Raw genomic sequence first — 16,409 nt, 5'->3', positions numbered from 1 at the left:
GGAGGTCATGGTCCCCAGACCTTCTGTTAGTCCAAGACAGGAACCATTCCCAAAGCCAACTCTTCAGACAGGGATTGACTGGACTATGGGATAGAAAATGATACTGGTGAAGAGTAAGCTCCTTGGTTCAAGTAGAAACATGAGACTATGTGGGAAGCTCCTGTCTGGAGAAGAGATGAGAGGGCAAAGGCGGGGCAGAAGCTGACTGAATGGACACAAAAATAGAGAGTGGAGGGAAGGGGTGTGCTGTCTCATTACAGGAGAGCAACTAGGAGTATATCGCAAGGTGTATATAAGTTTTTGTATGAGAGACTGACTTGGTTTGTAAACTTTAACTTCAAGCACAATAAAAATTTTAAAAATAAATAAATATACATTTATACAAAGATTCAAGTTTTAAACCATTGTGGACTATGGACATTTTTCTTTTTGTTTGCTTCAAATAGTTGGTTTTAAAAGAGAAGAATCAATTGCCAAACATGGGGCCGAGCACTCTTAAAAGATTAAAATGTTCATCTGCCATTCTGATTTTGCCAAATAATAAGCTATTAAGAGTAATTTGTGAAATTTCTTACTCAAGCTTTTATTTAGGTCAAACAATCTAATGAGCACGTTAATATGAAAAACATCCCATTTTCCATCGTCTTAACTACAAGAAACCTTAAAGTATGCCAATCTTCATGCTTTAGGGCATAATTTGGTTACCAGCTGGGGTCAGGAAGAAATTTTCCCCATAGTGTAATACTGCCGATTGCCATAGGTGTAGAGAGAACAACAGAGAGAGTCAGGGGGTTATGTGTCCCTCCAAAGCATCTGGCACTGGATGCTCGGTGAATGGGAACACAGGATAAGATGAAACAGCCGATCGTTCCTGCATGTCAATCCGATATCCCTAAAAACTGCCAATATGACACTCCTGCCACAGGGGAGGGATTTCCTACAGAACAGATGTCACTTACAGTGTTATGCGGGCTATCTATCTCAACAAATAATTTGCATGGCGCTTCTGCCCTATGGCAAGGGTCTGAAAATATGTTAGGGTGAGAGCACACCGTCCAAGAGGATGGGCATAGATAAAAGAAAGAGCAAGGGCATCCTGAGCCTGAAATTGTGTATGAAAGCCAGATGGGGGCACCGAAGCAGATGTCTTTCCTTATCTTCAGTGACTGAAGCCCAAGATCAGAATTTTCCAATTATTAGTTATTTAGAAGTTCTTTTTTAAAATGTCTTTGGATGAATACGAGTTGCCTAATTTTCCAATTTATTGAAACAAGAAAACTTCCCTTTTTGGTGTAAATTGGCATTTCCATTTTAAATGATGACATTTTGGTTAAGGCCTGAAACTGACGTGAGATTCCTGAAGCCTATGCCCCCCACCGCCCCCCACCCCCCCCAAAAAAGAGAAATGACAAAATTAGGCCAGGATGAGAGGATGGGCACAAAGAATGACAATGAATGAGAAAGGACAATTGAGATGGGACTTGCCTGAGAAAGACAGCAAGAGAGGAAAAAAGTCCTTTTAAAATATCAATAAGGGAATCAAAGAAAGCAAGATCCTTTTTCTGATAAAAGGGGAAAAGTTAATAACAGTGAAGGAAGAAGGCAATTGCAATATACGCCAGCCATAACAGGAGAAAGGAAAATGAAGACAGAATCAGAAAGTAACCGTTTTAAATAAGTTCAACATACAGGTGTTGCTTCTGCCCTTAACTACACAACTCATGGATTAAAGTTTTAATAATACTTAAGTTGCGCCCATAGCAGACTTGAGTGGCTATCTCTATCTAAATAATTAGTTCAAGAAAACGGAGGGATGTTTTTGTCACAATAACCAGCAAAGGAATTTTTACTTTTAAAATAGCACTGATTGCAGAAATGACCTTTGGGGGTTGCAATTATGAAAATATTATAAATTGTTAAGTAATTCACTCGTATCTCAGAATTAGGAAATTCTTCAGGGTATTATTAATTTTATGGTCATAACAGGCAACAAGTAAGACTGCTTTGAAAATTTTCTAGACAAAAATAATTTTGTCATTCAGTAATGTCTGAAAACTTCAATTCAATTGAACATTTTTTCATGTCCTGGAGCAGATCCAAAGATGATTCCTAAGGAAAATTCTAAGCTTAGCTTGCCACTATCCCATTGTGTGGTATTTTAATCTTAAGAAATATTGGAGACATTCTTATTTTTTTGTAGATATGAATCCTACCACATAGTCCTCTGTTTTCAAAGCCTAATCATGTATTTTCAATTATTAATATGGAAAATCAGGACACAAGGTCATATTGGAGAATATAATCTCAATTTTTTTTTTTTTTTAGTCTGTCTTCTGGCTACAGTTCACTAAGAGAACTGCAATGTAGAGTGTAGGGAGAATTACCTAAGGGTCATTTCCAGCCAAATTAAGGAGTTTGACTTTATTTTAAAGAGAATGAGAAGCCACTGAAAGGTTTTGTAGGTATGTTTGTTTATTTGAGAAAAAGATGCTGTATTAACTTTCTGTTGTTGCTGTTGTTAGGTACCATCAAGTTGGTTCCAACTCACAGTGACCGTATGTACAACAGAATAAAACACTGCCCAGGCCTGCACCATCCTCACAATTGTTGCTATGTTTGAGCCCATTGTTGCAGCCACTGTGTTAATCCATCTCCTTGAGGATCTTCCTCTTTTTCGCTGGCCTCTACCTTACCAACCATGATGTCCTTCTCCAGAGACTGGTTCCTCCTGATAACACGCCTAAAGTATGTGAGATGAAGCCTTGCCATCCTTGATCCAAAGGAGCATTCTGGCTCTACTTCTTCTAAGACAGGCTTGTTCATTCTTCTGCCAGTCCATAGTATATTCAATTCAATATTCTTCACCAATGCCATAATTTAAAGGCATCAATTCTTCTTTGGTGTTTCTTATTCGTTGGTCAGCTGTGGCATGCATAGGAGGCTATTGAAAATATCATGGCTTGGGTCAAGTGCACATTAGTCCTCAAAGTGACATCTTTGCTTTCCAACACTTTAAAGAGGTATTTTGTAGCAGATGTACCCAATGCGATATATGGTTTGATTTTTTGACTGCTGCTTCCATGGGCATTGATTGTGGGCCCAAGAAAATTAAATCCTTGACAACTTCAATGTTTTCTGTTTCTCATAAAGAAGGCTATTGGTCCAGTTGTGAGGATTTTTATTTTCTTTATAAATAAAAGTGAGACGTAATCCATACTGAAGAGTGTCACCTTTGATCTTCCTCAGTAAGTGCTTTAAGTTCTCTTCACTTTCAGCAAGCAAGGTTGTGTCATCTGCATATTACAGGTTGTTAATGAGTCTTCCTCCAATCCTGATGCCACATTCTCCTCCATGTAGTCCAGCTTCTCAGATTATTTGCTCAGCATACAGATTGAATAAGTATGGTGAAAGAACACAACCCTGACACACACCTTTCCTGATTTTAAACCATGCAGCATCCCCTTGTTCTGTTCAAACAGCTGCTTCTTGGTCTATGTACATGTTCCTCATGAGCACAATTACGTGTTCTGGGATTTCCATTCTTCGACACGTTATCCATAATTTGCTATGATACACACAGTCTACACACGGGTAATCTTTCTGGTTTTCCTTGCTTTCAGCCAGGATCCATGTGACGTCAGCAATGACATCCTTCACTCCGTGTCCTCTTCTGAATCCAGCTTGAATTTCCAGCAGTTCCCTGTCAATGTACTGCTGTAACTGCCTTTGAATTATCCCTAGCTTTTGCTTTCTTCATGTATGATGTCTTTGATGTCATCCTACAACTTGTCTGGTCTTTGGCCATTAATGTTCAATGCATCAAATCTATTCTACAGTCTCCAAATTCAGGTGGGATGTACGAAGGTCATATTTTGGCTCTTGCAGGCTTGTTTTAATTTTCTTCAGCTTAAACTTGAACTTGCCTTTGAGCAAATAATGGCCAGTTCCACAGTCAGCCCCTGGCCTTGTTCTGACTGATGTCTTTTTCCACGAATGTACTCGATTTGATTCCTGTGTTTTCCATCCGGTGAGGTCCATGTGTATAGTCGCCATTTATGTCGTTGAAAAACTAGGGCTGCTGGTACAATGTACTACAAACTAAGCTGGTCCACGCATCTATTCTTTCACAGTTCTGGAAGTTAGAAGTCCAAAATCAAGGTGTTGGCAAGGTTGGTTCCTTCTGGAGGCTCTGAGCTTCTAATGGTTGCCCTCTCATAGCTTCTGGTGGTTGCTAGCAATCTTCGCATTTCTTGGCTTGTAGGCTCATCACTCTAATCTCTGCTTCGATCATCACATGACATTTTCCCTCTGTATCTTCATATAAGGACACAGGTCATTGGATTTAGGGCCCATCCTAATCCAGTATGACCTTATCTTAACTAATTACATCTGCAAAGATGTTATTTCCGAAGGAGGTCATGTTCACAGGTACCAAAGGTGAGGATTTCAGCATATCTTTTTGGGGACAGAACTCAACCCATCATTGTTGCCATGATTGCATTTACATGGTGAAAGATCACTGGGGCTATGTGATGGAGAAAGATCTGAGGAAACAAGCCTGTATGTAAGGATACCAGTGTGGGGCTGTGGTAGGAAGTCAGAAGAGAAATGATGATAGACTAGAATGGGTGGTGGCAGCAGAAATAGAGAGGGAGACTATTTACAAGGGAGACTCAACAGGATTTTGGAATAGCTTTGATGAAAGAAAGAGGAATAAAGGCTGATCTGTTTTAAGGCTTAAGCAAGTGCATGGATAATTATTCCATTTATGAAGTACAAAACACTGAAGCACAGCAAGGTTTTTCTTTTGTTTTATTTTGTGAAGGCATTTCCTTAAATCTTGCACTGAGTCTCTTAGCTTATATAGTTATATATTAATATTAAAAATGAAATTTAGAATGGAAATACATACTCCTCCTGCTTTTCTCAATTATCTATGTCTGCAATTTCACCCCAGACTCAGTTAAGACTTACAGACACCTTTATTCACCTACTAGCAGCTACTAGAAATAATTAACATCTATATATCTGACCTTTATTATTTAAATGATAATTGTAAATGAGGAATGCAATATTGCCATGAAAAATTAGCAAAACATAGTTGAATACTGAGTACATATTGTATTCAAATCATAAAGAAACATTTTATATTTTTGTTGGCCAATCCCCATTATGTATTTTCAAGTAAATGTGAGAAACTTGAAGAGAAGACTACTGTTCATAATAAGCCATTAAAAGCCTCAAAAAAAAGGGAACATGCAAGGAAAAGTTGAAAAGAAAAACAGTCTCATGTCTAAGGAGGGAGATTATAAAGTTAAAGGTGACCAATGTTCTATGTTTCAGGATAAGTAAAGGAAAATTAGGCTAAAATTATAAGCCAATCATAGCGAAGGAGAAAGAAAATTAATGTTATAACTTTTCTGGATGCTGCAATACATAAAAGATTGTATCATTTTCTCTGCTTCATTACCTAAAATCGAGACAGACACTGAGGAGCAGGTGTTGATTAATAAGAATCACAGTGCCAGCCTGCCTTATACCTGAGACCTTGGTGGGAGCAGGTGACTCCCACTCTTTCTGCTCTCAGCTTCCGTGAGCAATTTCCTTCCTTTAGTAACTCCTGGGCCATAAAGCTGTTTCACAGGGCATTAGATACCACGAGTCTCTGGTGTATAATAAGTGTTCTTCAGACAACACAATGAGGATTGGGTGACTTCTTTAGGCTTCTTGATTACAGTGTTGATCATAACTTGGACAAACTCAGCATTAAGCACAGTTACCATTTCAGCTCATCCATTACTCATTATAAGATAGTAGTAGCTTTCATTTGCTCAGATCAGGGCATGCATCCCTTACATTTATAACCAAAGGGAACTTTGGGGAAAATTCTTTCATTCTGATCAAAAAAACATTTTTTAGAGACAGTGCATAGTTGTCATTTTATGTACTGCAGCCTGCAGCTTCTATAATTTCTATCCCTTTTATCAACACTAGAGACTGACAGAATTTTAAAGAATGTAAGGTATATTATGCAGACCATTTAACATAATTTCCTCTTTTTTTTTTTTTAGTCTGAACTTTATAAAAAGTTAAGTTCTGAGAGATCTTTAAAACAGGTAACTTCAAAAGGGTATTTAGCATAAATGTATGCTAGATTTGGTCATCTGAAGAAGATGACCAAATCTTATAGGTTATTGAACAAATTTAGAACAGATAAGAGGACCTAGGAATGGAAAAAAAAATAGCAATTGACTTTGTAATTGCAATCATTATTATTATTATTTTTCTGCCTTCTCTTGTTTTACAAGTATTCCCTCTGAATTAGGGTGAATATCCTTGAAATGTACTTTGTGGTATATTTTCCATTTTCTATATTTCACCTCCTTTCCCTGCAGCCCCTTTTCTCGGTGGTCCCAGGGAAAAGTTAAAGTGAATGTCGACACAGGAGAAAGGAAGCTATAGGAAGTTCCTGGAGACCAAGAAGAAATAAGCCCAAAAGCCTGGAGAAAGATAACAAAGGGAGACAAGAAGACAGACATGAGGGTCCTGATTCCCTGCTCTGAAACAAAACATTTTGGTCTGTATATGGCGGACAAAAGGACAGAAAGCCCAACAGAGAGAGGAAGAAACATAAATAAGAGAAACATTTGCCCCTTTTCCCATTTAGGATTTTGACAGTATGGAGTGAACTCAGTATATGAGAAATGGTGTCCTGATGTATACTCCTTTGCATTAGAGTGGCAATGAGAAGCATTTAGCTGAAATCTGTAGCTAAGGCCCAAGGTCCATAGACTTTGACCTCTGCCTCTGCCTGTGCCAAGAGAACAGTCCACGAATCCAATCGGCCATAGACAGCAGTAGAAGCCAGCAGAAGTCTGGAGGCCTGGCAGAGCAAGAAGCATCTCTGAGGAGGCCATCCATAAAGACAAACAAGCTTCGCCTCACATCCATGAAAGTCTGAGTGTTTGCCAACAAGAGACAGGTTTAACTGGAAAGCAACCACTTTATACTGAAAGGCTTTGAGATTCCTTTAACCGAAAAGTTAAAATTTCGTCTCATCATCCTTCCCCCTCCCACATTAGCCATCTCTTCCTCCCCTTCTCTACAACCTTCACCCCAGAAAGATGTGTTTAGCAGCAAGGGGTGGGATGCACAGGGGGGTAAGGAGTTCAAGGAAAGTTTGAGTTAATTACAGAAAAGAAACAGGCCATACTTTTCTCGTAATTTTCAACCCCTCTACATATGCTATCAACAAAATGAGATTAGGTGCTCCAAGAGGACAGAGCTTCCTACATAGAGTATCTTCAACACGGAATTCATATGACAGGTGTTTAGTCAGAAACACTCTGCCATGGATTAAAGAAAACCCCTATTTTATACACTCTAAAACAGCCAAATTTCATTTTTTAAATCAATTAATAAGTATTTATTAAACATCCGTATTACAATGTGCCTTCAAAAGTTTCATAATATAATCCAGAACTAAAAACATTCCCGAAGACTATTCTTCAGACAAAGATTAGCCTGGACTATAAAACATAAATAATACTGATGAAGAGTGTGCTTCTTAGTTCAAGCAGACACATGAGACCAAAGGGGCAGCTCCTGTCTGGAGGCAGGATGAGAAGACAAGAAGGGACAGGAGCTGGTTGGATAGACATGAGAAACCCAAGGTGGAAAGGGGAAGTGTGCTGTCATAGGGATTGCAACTAGTATCACATAACAATACGTGTATAAATTTTTGTGTGGGAGATTAACTTGAGTTGTAAACTTTCACCTAAAGCAGGATAAAATAAAATCGTCAACGCTGGAGAAAAATCGGATTTGAATTGAGGAAGAAATTCAGTTCTGGGCACATTGAGTTTGAGGGATCATTTGAGGCATCTCTACGGAGATGTCCAGTCATAACTGGATTTAGATATTTAGGCTGGGTATATAAATGTGAGAATTAGCTGATACTAAATTAATTGAAGTTTAAAAAAGAAGTTTCATAATAAAGTACATAAATTGCACTTAAGGCAGTACGAGTCTCTAAGGCTTAGGATCTTTTACAGTAACGTGTCACAATGTTTAAAAAGTCGAAAGTGTAAGCTGGTTGATGACTTCAAACAGACCTTCAAAATCGGCATTATATTCAAAAAGTCCCTACAGACCAGGGCCTTGTCCTCAGCTTCTTAAACCCAGATCATATCACATTGTTTTAATCCATCTCTGAGATGCTGACACATGCTAACCAAAAACCCATTAAAAAAAAAAAATTGCCATCGAGTTGATTCCAACTTATAGTGACCCTATAGGACAGAGCAGAACTGCTCCTTAGGATTTCCCAGGCTGTAATCTTTATGAAAGCAGACTGCCACATCTTTCTCCTGCAGAGTGGGTGCCAACCTTTCAGTTAGTAGCAGAGCACTTAACCACTGTGCCATCAGGGCTCCTTAACCAACATTGTCAGTCATAGACCAAAGACAGAGTTGACCAAATGCACCCATTGTGTAAGGTATGTCTGTCCACATATCACTTCTACAGAGTTTTAAACTTATCCGTTATATGCTGGGTTTTATGTCTTTGAATTTTAGAGGTTGATCCTGTTCCCAATCAAAAACAGAATTTTCTACACTAGATAAATAGCAAATGTTTAAGATCTAGAGAGTATATCCACATCAAATCAGTTTCAAATGTTCAAAACACACCTGACTTTAGATTAATGAACAAAATTAGACAAAACCCCTCCACTCTATAGATGTGATTTTATACAGATAAGGTGTTAAACGGTGGAGAATAAGCTAAGGTAATAAGAACAGATATCAAAATAATCTGTGTTTATAGACACCGACTGAGATGACCGCCTGGTTCATAATAGTTTCTTCTAAGCCATGACTACAAGCATTCCTACCCAATTCAGATAACAGGCTATCCTATCTATCTCCCCCTTCGGCCACAAAAGTGAACACCTGTCAAATAAGAACGGAACGCAGCACTCACCATCTTGGTCATGACTGGCCAAGTGCTGGACATGAGATCCTAGCAAACCTTTCCCTGGAATTTTCACACTGGAGCCAGTTAACATAGCCCCTATATTCCTTGGCAGCAAGATGTGAGGATGAAAGGCCAGAGGCACTGAAGGCCACACTGTTTGCTACAAGGAGGAGCCATTCTGAGAATAAAGACGATATGCAAAGATAGAGAAGTTCTAGACAATATCTGAAGTCCTGGTTCCAGTTAGCCCTGGTATCTGCTCTACTTCCTGCTAATATGAGCCAACAAATTCTCCTGTGGTTTAGTCTACTTCACATTGGGTTGTTTTTACTGAAACTCATCAGAGTCCTCACTTATAAAGCTAGTAAGAAAGTGGTAAAGCCCAATTAGGTGGATAAATAAGAAATACCAACATTGTCACAGTCATAGAGTATTAACATTTTTCCTTGTTGTTGTTGTTAGGTGCCATCAAGTTGGCTCCAACTCATAGTGACCATAGAATAAAATAGTGCCCAGCCTTGTGCCATGCTCATAATCGTTGTTATGCTTGAGGTCATTGTTGCAGCCACTGTGTCAATCCATCTCATTGAGAGTCTTCCTCTTTTCCACTGACCCTGTACTTTCCCAAGCATGCTGTCTTCCAGGGACTGATCCCTCCTGAAAACACATCCAAAGTATGTGAGATGTAGTCTTGCCATCCTTGCTTCTAAGGAGCATTCTGGTTGTACTTCTTCCAAGACAGATTTGTTTGTTCTTTTGGAAGTCCATGCTATAGTCAATATTCTTTACCAACACCGCAATTCAAAGGCATCATTCTTCTGTCTTCCTTATTCATTGTCCAGCTTTCATGTGCATATGATGCATTGAAAATACCCTGGCTTGGGTCAGGTGCACCTTAGTCTTCAAGGTGACATCTTTGCTTTTCAACACTTTAAAGAGGTCATTTGCAGCAGATTTGCCCAATGCATCGCACCTTTTGATTTCTTGACTGCTGCTTCCATGGGTGTTGATTGTGGATTCAAGTAAAATGAAACCCTCGACAACTTCAATCTTTTTTCTGTTTATCATGATGTTACTTATTGGTTCAGTTGTGAGGATTTTTGTTTTCTTTATGTTGAGGTGTAATCCATACTGAAGGCTGTGGTCTTTGATCTTCATCAGTAAGTGCTTCAAGTCCTCTTCACTTTCAGCAAGCAAGGTTGTGTCATCTGTATAACGCAGGTTGTTAATCCTGATGCCCCATTCTTCTTCATATAGTCCAGCTTCTTGGCTTATTTGCTCAGCATACAGATTGAATAGGTATGGTGAAAGGATACAAGCAGATGCACACCTTTCCTGACTTTAAACCACATAGTGGTTAAACATTTTTCCTAGTTGCCCAATTTTGAGCTAATTTCTTAAAATCCCAGAGCCTCATTTCAGTATCCACAAAAGAAGGTTCCCAGCTACTGAGAGTACCGAAAAATTAGAAATAATTAAGTGCTTAGTATGACGCCTGATCCCATAAAAAACTCAATAAATGCTGAAATGTTTTGTTGGTGAGAATATAAACCTGATGTTGACAATTATCCTAAAATATAGATACAGATCTCAAAATATTATGTGATTTTTTTTCCATTACAAGCCTGCCTGATTAAGCATTTCTCAGTAAAGAAAGTTACAAGGACTAAAAAGAAAAAAAATTAATAAAGTCAAAACCAATTATAAACAAAACGTATCTATGACCTTAGGAAGCATTGATTTTTGAGAGCTTAATTTACAATAAATAAGCAGAATGTAACTAAAGGTTAATTTGATGGTTATTAGAATAAACTTATTTTTAAGAATAAGTTTAAAATGAAACTTAAATAAGATCTATATAGTTATTCCTAGTTTAGGAGCTATTCCCTGAGAATGGATGTAGCAATATTTTTAGGTCCAACTCAAACGTCCCTAAGATAATAAAGCCTTCCATGACATCACCAAACCAGTGTACAATCACTATGCACCACACCTATGGCATATTCTTTTTCTTGCATTGTGCTCATTTCCCCTACTACATTATACTACTTCAGTAGCAAGGTCTCTCTTGTGTTTGTACCCTAGAAATCTAGCTCAAGGACTTGGTAAAGAGTGGGTTCTCAGAATATAGTATTTAAATTAAATAAAATTCTAGAATTGGAAGACATGGATTTGAATATTGCCTCTGCTACTTACTTGCTGTACTCACTTGAGTAAGTTACTAACTTTAGGATCACGCGCTTAATACTTTGAAGTTGTTAGCCTTCAAAGTTACCTACTCTAACTTCCTACCCCAGTACAAAAATCTCATCTAAAATACATTTAGCATTTATACACACTGTGATAGGGCCTCTACAAAAATAATCTCCCATCACGCTTCAAAACCACTCTTTATCATAGTTATTAATATTTATATTGAACAATTCAATTAAACAAGGCTTTTAAAGGCCCACTGTTAATGGAGTCATAGACACAGAATTCTAACTCAAAGAACATGTCCTTTCTCTTCACCACAACATTTGTACTTTATAGTTCTTGGAGGGCTTTTTAAAAAGCTTATGACTATTAGTAATCCACCTACTGCTATGACACACCTCACTGATGAGTAAACTGAGGTGACATGAAACTTCTTTGTAAAGTAGGAAGAGCTCCAAAATACCAAGCAGTATTATTATCATACCAGTGATGTTGATGATGGTGGTGGTGGCGGTGGTAGTGGTGGCAATTGGAAGGAGAGAATTATATACTTTGCATGTATGCTTTGTTGTTCTAATTTTTACACGTTGTTGAATGAATCACCGTGAATTGTAGCTACTTCCCGGGAATTGTTTTCTCTTCTACTTTTGAGTACAATTAAAATGGATGAATTTTCAGGGCTGGTTACTTACTACGTTTTTTTTTTATTTAGAAATTATGGCTACATATGTATCAGATATGTACCTTGAAAAAGGATGGTAGTTGACTTGAAGAAATTTCTGGTCTTACTTGAAAAAGTCTATGACACATTGGTGTGTATGAAAATTGCATGTGGAATTGAGTACGCTGGACCCTGGCTCCCTGGCTGTGTTGAAGTCTCCTCTCCTTTTTTCTTAATTGTTCTCTCATCTGAAATTGGACTCCAGTTAGAGCTTGTAACATGTTTTTCTTCTTTTCTTCTCACTATTTAGTGGATTTGAAAAAAAGAAGAGAAACCCTGCAAAACACATAGAAAAAAATTATTTTCTTTTATCATTTAAGTTTACCTATTGTAAAATAAATCTAGTAAATGATAGGGGAAGCATCTGAAATAGAAAAACAAACTCATTCTTTAAGGGCTATGGTTCACCCATAAAGATACAATTCTTAACGTTCAAGTTAAAAAAAAAAAAAAAAGAAGATGAGAAGAAACAGTTGGCATTCAGCTAACAATTGTGTTTGGAGATTTGTGCCTGACTTTGTTATTCTGAGCAAAGCCAGGTACCAGTCTCTTGGGATTATGTACAAAGGCAAGGAAAAAAGTGGACATGTACAAACCTCAAAGGTGACTGCTGGGTTAATAAAACAGTCTGTTTTCTGTTCACCCACTCTTGCTCTCAGTGTGCAAGTATATTAAAATATGTCAAAAGGAAAACCATTTGCTGAGCAAAAATAATTCAACTACAAGTCACAATTTCCAGCTGGTGGAGTGCCTTGGTGTATTTAAGTGCACTAACAAGTGACCCATACATCTCCCTGGATGAAAGTTGTATCCTCATTAAAGGAGAAACAAACACAAAATAGGAACAACTGTCAAATAGAGAAACAGACCACAATAGATAGCTCATTTTCCTCACTCAGTTTCTGACTTGAGCTATCGCAGACTGAAGAGCAATGCTGTCCTAGAAGTAACCTCTTAAAAGGCAATGAAAGTAAAACGATGAAGCTGCTAGAGGAATTGAACATGTAGCTAATGGCCATACATGTTATTGTTCAACGTATGGGGAAAAACATCCTCTTCTTTTTAGTCTCTATAAAATCTCACACCACGTAAGACATTGCAATAATGTGAAGTGGCTGGATTAAACAAACATGCCCCAGGGAGTTTAGAATTCATGCTCTAGCTTGTATCTTTAAATAACCTCTCTTAGATAAACTCTGGTTTAAGCCTTTATAAGGTATCATACCAACCTTTGCTTTTCTGATTTTCCCTTACAGAACTATATCGTTGTTAGAAATCTGCAAAGGAAAAAAAAAAAAGGTCAATTTTGTTCAACTCCAATAAGTCTTCTAATTCTAATAATGTTGCCTCATTATTTAAACTGGAAACCCTGGTGGCACAGTGGTTAAGAGCTATGGCTGCTAAACAAAAGGTCGACAGTTCAAATCCTCCAAGCGCTCCTTGGAAACCCTATGGGGCAGTCCTACTCTGTCCTATAGTGTCTCTATGAGTTGGAATCGACTCGACAGCAATGGGTTTGGTTTTTTCATTATTATATAGCAAAAAATATACACTGAACGCTCAATGTGACAGGCAGTATCCTAAGCACAGCAAGGCATACAGAAGGAGTACGTGATATGATCCCGCTCTCAAAAGTACATAAACATGTACCATATTTTTACACAAATAACACCCATTCTCTGTTTTGTTTTTGTTTTTTGCCAACCACAGCAAGGTATTTTCATAAGCATGCTATGCTAATTTTTTACATGTTACAGCAACAAAATACTCACAGGGGTATGGGGGAAGGCAAGTCTAGCAAAAAAAAAGGTATGGCAAAAAAAATAGAATGTACACATTATTTGAGTAAAAATACAGTACCTGGAATAATAACGGAAGAAAATGAGAGAGATTATAACTAATTAAAAAAGTGAGATGTTAACAGTTATTTCAACACTGGGTAAAATGTTCTCTTGCGTACAGTCAACACCCTGCACTCAATTATTTTCATAGCAATCATCACATATTACTCCAACTACCTGCTTACTCTTTGTTCCCTTACCCCCACCCCCTATACTAGAATGTAAGCTCCTCAGGGGCAAGATTTCTTATATGTTGCCTCTTATGTCGTTAGAGTCACCATCTCATACGGCTTCTGGCACATAATAGGAATTCAACAAATAGTGATTAGTTGGTTTGTTAAGTGTTTAAACATAGATGGGCATTTGCCAGCTTTGAACTCCCAAACCTCCACTGGAAGATAGTAGAAGCCCTGGTATGGAAAGGTGGATCTAGGGAAAGGCCAACTTTTTCTATGGCAAATTGCAGCCCAAGAGCAATGGATATACATATTAAAAAAGCAGAACTACTCAACTCTGAATTATGCCTTAAACTAGAATACATAGTAATCATTCGTATATAGAGCAAGCATTAAAATGAAATTGAATCTCAGTCTAGGAGTATAGGTAACAAGGGATCTGCAAAGCAATCTAAATACGTTAAACTGTCCAGGCCCGACCAATAATAAAAAAAAAAAATAGGAGCTTGGAAACTGGAAAAATATTTGAGGAACCAAAGTTAATGATCAGAATATTTTTAGCCCCCATGAAATTCTAAAGCAGATTATAAAACAGCTAGTCTGTGAGTCCATGAAAAAGAAAGTGGAATTCGCTAGAAGATGGGGAAGCTGGAGTAAAAAAAAAAAAAATTGTATGAAGAAAAAAGCTCTGGGTTTTTCTTCTGAAGGTTTGCCCCTGGTCGCTTTAATGTCTCCTTGTCCCTATTTTATAAAATGAAATCAGTGATGTATCTTCCTAGGGTGCTTGTCGGGAGATATAAGGAAATCTTAATTTCAGCAAAGCATTTCACAGAGATGCTTATAATGTGCTCATTGATAGACTAAATCTCTGGGAGCTCAGTTACTACTTAGGTTGAAGGTTGTTCAAATTGCCATTCCCAAAGAGAGCTGATTAATAACTCAACATGAATGTCTTCTTTCCCAAAATGTTCACTCATTGATTTATTAAAAATCGCTCTCAGGCCCCCCATTTCTTTGTTTTAGGATACTTTGGAGACAAAGGACACAAGTTTGGAAAACTGACTTGGAGTGATATTTGTCACAGTGGACACAGAGCCTTTCTTTTATCTTCTGTTGTTCAGCATATTCAACAAGATATAGAGAAATACATAGGATGAAGGCTATTCCAATACGGGGGAGAAACTAAGTTGGGAGAAATAACTAATTCACTGAATGAAAAAATCAGCATTTAGAAATAAATTTTAGTAACTATTTTAATGATAGTCTTTATTCTAATAACATCAATTTAGTGGTCATAATTATCAATAAAGTATAATATTTTAAATTCATAATAGTCATTGATACACAGCAGATAATAAATTATTATGATTATTAATAGTGTGATAGGTTGGAATGATGGGTCAAAGCTACTTAGTGGAAAATACAAAATATTTCATTTGGATTTAGAATGTAAATAAATGTAATCATTAACTCATATGGAATAGATCTAGGGGTGCCCATTTACCAAAGGCTCCATGTGTCCAGAGATGTTTATGGCTCCTAAACAAGACCAAGGAAAAATCGAAACCAACACAAAACAAATACAGCAAAGATAAGAATTTAGGATGAATTGATAGATGTATGTACCCAGTAACCAAGCACATGATAATTTGTGGAAACAGAAGTAAAGGAGTCTGTTTGTCTAAAAGCAGAAATTCTCCTTGTTAAGTTTGACGATGATCTACTTGGTAGGGGAAAGAGGATGGAGTTCCAGAGGAGAAAGAGGGTATCTGTACACTCCCATCCCAACCTTCAGGAGGATTAAAGAGATGTAGACTCTTCAAGTATGCCAATCTATGTCTTGAGAAGCGAAGACCCTTTTACTGCTGCCTGTGAACACTTGAGGCTTCACAAAAGCATCATCCAAGAAATGCAACAGTAATAAGAAGCATCAGAGACTCCCTCAATTAAGATTTAGATGTGCAAAGAATGGCCACAGACATTTGAGGGGTTGAGAGAAAGACCCATCTAGGAAGAGACACTGGAGCATCTTACGCTCAAAAAAAATCCAAAGGAGACTCTAAAGATAATGGAGGAAGGAGAACATGTGACAGAGGATGACAAGCAAAACCAAACCAAACCCACTGCCTTCGAGTCCAACTCATAGTGACCCTATAGGACAGAGTAGAACTGCCCTATAGAGTTTCTAAGACTGTCATCTTTATGGAAGCAGACTGCCGCATCTTTCTACCTGCTGAAGCAGCTTGTGGGTTCAAACCGCCAACCTTTCAGTTAGCTGCTGAGCACTTAACTACTGCACCACCTGAGGCTCCCTGAGGATACGACAGAGGCACCAAAAGAGAGTCTCCCACACAGTAGTGATGCTCAAGAGAAGGGGGCAGAGTAGAACTGATCTAATGTTGTTAGTGTGGTTTTTGTTATTTAAATCTCCTTCTCGAGATGTTAGGAATATCACATTCAAGTGGGAACCTTCTACATGTAAGACATATTTTCCTACAT

General features: G+C 37.9%; 1 protein-coding gene across 3 annotated transcripts in view; it reads right to left on the bottom strand.

The window, feature by feature from the left end:
• The window catches only part of TFEC (transcription factor EC), a 220,635-nt gene that overhangs the window by 159,953 nt on the left and 44,273 nt on the right, over positions 1-16,409 (bottom strand). Inside the window, exons 2-3 of one of the 3 annotated variants that reach the window (XM_023544568.2) lie at positions 13,123-13,170; positions 11,917-12,169 (exon numbers count right to left, since the gene is read on the bottom strand). In XM_023544568.2, the coding sequence (XP_023400336.2) occupies positions 11,917-12,114 (198 nt within the window). In that variant the 5' untranslated portion in view covers positions 12,115-12,169; positions 13,123-13,170. Of the gene's footprint in view, positions 1-11,916; positions 12,170-13,122; positions 13,171-16,409 lie in introns of those variants that run through there. The other 2 variants (XM_023544575.2, XM_023544574.2) reach the window with 2 other exon arrangements.

This window comes from Loxodonta africana, chromosome 8 (genome assembly GCF_030014295.1).
Source record: "Loxodonta africana isolate mLoxAfr1 chromosome 8, mLoxAfr1.hap2, whole genome shotgun sequence".
In the NCBI taxonomy this organism is placed as follows: Eukaryota; Metazoa; Chordata; class Mammalia; order Proboscidea; family Elephantidae; genus Loxodonta; species Loxodonta africana.
Note: the sequence above shows the minus strand (reverse complement) of the source record. Positions and strands in the feature narration are given on the sequence as shown.